Source organism: Empidonax traillii, unplaced genomic scaffold (assembly GCF_003031625.1).
Source record: "Empidonax traillii isolate 1590-97213 ecotype Southwest subspecies unplaced genomic scaffold, ASM303162v1 scaffold63:size2014119, whole genome shotgun sequence".
NCBI lineage: Eukaryota > Metazoa > Chordata > Aves > Passeriformes > Tyrannidae > Empidonax > Empidonax traillii.
In genome coordinates, this window is record NW_020955256.1 from 186,224 (window position 1) to 189,241 (window position 3,018).

Here is a 3,018-nt window from a genome sequence, read left to right on the forward strand (position 1 = left end):
TTAGATCATCTCATCAGCTGCTAACAAGAGTGGTTCTGTAGAGTGTGATTGCTGTTTTGTGATCTGACTTGAAGTGCTGCTATGCTTTTTACCAAAGTGAAGAACAGCTTACTAAATTACCTAGAAAAATTGGCCAAATGTTAAGTAAGTCATACTGGATGTCTTTGTATAGGTATGTATGTAATTCAGGTGTGAGGTCGAAGGATGATTTGGATACTTCTGGCATTTGTGCCCTCTCATTGGACTTCGCAAGAAACAAACAAAGTAGACTTATAGAAACATTTAGGTTGAAAAAGACCTCTGAGATCGAGTCCAACCATAAAGTAACACATCCAAGTCCTCCACTAAACTATGTCCCTGAGGGCCACAGCTACAGGTCTTTTAAATGTCTTGAGGGATGATGACTGAAGTAACCAGTTTATATTCTTTAAAGATCATCTAATTCAGCCTGGTGAAGAGGTTTAATCGCTATACTTTTTGAAGAGATTGCTTACTTAAAAACAGAAGAAAAACAGTGTTTTCATTGGTCTTTCATAACAAGGTAACTTGTCCTAGTTTAAAACTACTTTGGACACCTAATGCAAATGCCATAAGATGTGTTCTGCCAGGCCCCACAGGACGTCAGCACCCCACCCTGTGCCTTGCCAGGCCAGTGAGATCACTGAAAAAATAAATAGCTTCATAAGCACTGGAACTAATGACTTCTGTTTTATGTGGTTTAGTTTCTTGTGGTTGATTTGTCTTTGGCAAAATCAGAGGGATGTTCTCTGCTCTGTGTTTTCTGCAGTAGGGTGGTTTGCAAGAGTTCTTAGGAATAAAATTTTTCAAGTGTCCAAAAAGATGTGAACTGGAGTTGCACTTTCCCAGCTCAGCACACACAAGATCTGTTTCTCTTATTTACCCACCTGTTTTCACAAGATCTGTAGGAAGAAAATAAAGACTTTTCGTTATGTTTGGTCAGTGGGTGTTGGTTAAATTGGATTGCTAGAAAACACAGCAACAGCACAATTTCCCAAGGCAAGGAAACTAGACTAAAAGTATTGGTGATTGCGTGTGGTCGCCATTATGACTAAATTTACTGTAGAGCTCTCCTTAGACTACAGGTGGTGCTGCGGTACCACCTGAGTAGTTTTTCTTGGGTAACCTCTAACCTTCTTGGGTAACCTCTTTGCCTGCTGTCTTCTCAAAGCTGTAATGTGAGAAGAGTAATTTCATGCACTACATGTTCCTGTGGCTTTGTAGAGAACAATTGTTTTGCATGCTAAGGTATTTATTTCTGTTTATAGCTAAAGGCAAAGAAAAAATCCGTTTGTTTTTGTTTTGTTAGCCTTAGTGCTGTTCTATTAGCTGGCAATATTCTGACATGTTTCTTGCTGCTGTAACTCGGACTCATTCCGTCAGAGCATGAGTAACATTCCTTGTCTCTCAAAAATAGAGGCAAGTAAAATGTCATTTGTGATTCAAGTGACATTGGAGTTTCGAGTATTGGTGCTACTCTTGCACTGATTTAGATCAGTTTCTTTTCCTCAGTGTCTTTTACTAGAGGTATTGAGAGTTAGAGTCAAGCTGTTATTTGCATACTTGCTTCAGAAATACATAAGAGGATGGAGGCAAACTTTCTTTTCTCTCTTTGAAGCTACTGATGTGTATTCTCTCACGTATGTGTTAAAGCAAAAGAATTCCTTGTATGGCACCAGTGGGGAGTCATGATATTTATATGTGTTATTAATGGTATTAATATACTTGATGTTAAGATCTGTGGAAAATACATTCAGATGTCCTATGCTAGATAATAATATAATGGCCAGTCTTTGCGAACGAAGAACCAGGGAAGGTCTTTCCACCTTCCAGCCTGCGCATTGGATTTTTTAGGTGAGACACAGTGTGCGCGGAACTGAGCCCACCCTTTAATCCTGAGGTTCATCTGCCGGGGCCAAGCACGCTTGGATGGTGGCAGCGAGGTCCTCAGGATGTAGATGGATTGCCTTACAGGGCTAACAAGCTCCATCTGCCTGGGGAGTGGCCCCGACCGGGAATCGAACCCGGGTCTCGGCGTTGACAGCACTGCGCCTTAGTGAACAGTGGCAGAGCCTTTTCAGTCAGTTGAGAAGTTGCCTTTGTGGTAGGCACGGGTTAAGGGGTTGGAGGGTGGAAGGGAAGACCTCTGCTCCTGTTTCTGTTGATGATTAGGTTAACTGTCTTGCATTATATTTGTATATTTGAATCTTTATTTTATGTACCTCTTAGTTTAGGCTTGCCACAAGCTTTTTCAGAAAGAAATATATTCCGTATATGTGTATGTTTACACAATGTTCTCCTCTGCCTGTACCGTCCTCTTTGTATGTTGCCTATAATTTGTTGGATTGTCCTTGTGGGTGTGAAAACTTGAGATAAGTATACATGGATGTGGCAGTAAAATATAGAAGGTTGACTGGTTGAGTTTTATGGGTGAATTGCCAGTAAAAGTTCTTTAGCTTGAACATCATAGTCTATCTTGTTTCCTATAGGAAAGAGTGTAAATCAGAAGATGCTACTTGCAAGATCTCTGAATCTGACCCTGAGGAGTTATCAGATGAAGCAAGTGCTGACACCTTCTATGGAACCTCTCCTCCCAGTACACCCCGCCAGATGAAGCGTATGTCAACAAAGCATCAGAAAAATAACATTGGTAGACCTGCTAGCCGCTCTACTTTGAAAGGTAAGCACAGTGTCTTGGATTTTTTTCCTATAATGATCATGAAGTCATAGCAAGTCTGTCATTGCCTGATGGAGGGAATATACAGAAGATGGGACCCAGATACTGAGGTGCAGTGAAAGGACAGGAGGCAGCTGTCGTAAGTTGCAACAAGGGAAAAAACTCTTTGGGGTATTAAAGAAAACTTTTGCTATGGGAGTACTCAAACAGTGAACAGTTTGCCACAGGGATTGTTGGGTTGTTAAATTGTTGGAAATCTTAGGAGATTTCCAAAACAGAACTGGATAAGATCATGAGAAGGCTAAACTAGTTTTGAAATAAAC

General features: G+C 40.8%; 1 protein-coding gene across 4 annotated transcripts in view; it reads left to right on the plus strand.

Moving 5' to 3' along the window:
- MAP3K4 (mitogen-activated protein kinase kinase kinase 4) overlaps positions 1 to 3,018 on the plus strand; it is a 68,816-nt gene that overhangs the window by 12,869 nt on the left and 52,929 nt on the right. For all 4 annotated transcript variants that reach the window (XM_027880012.1, XM_027880015.1, XM_027880013.1 and 1 more), the window contains exon 2: positions 2,508 to 2,698. In XM_027880012.1, coding sequence (XP_027735813.1) covers positions 2,508 to 2,698 — 191 coding nt within the window. The remainder of the gene's footprint in view (positions 1 to 2,507; positions 2,699 to 3,018) is intronic.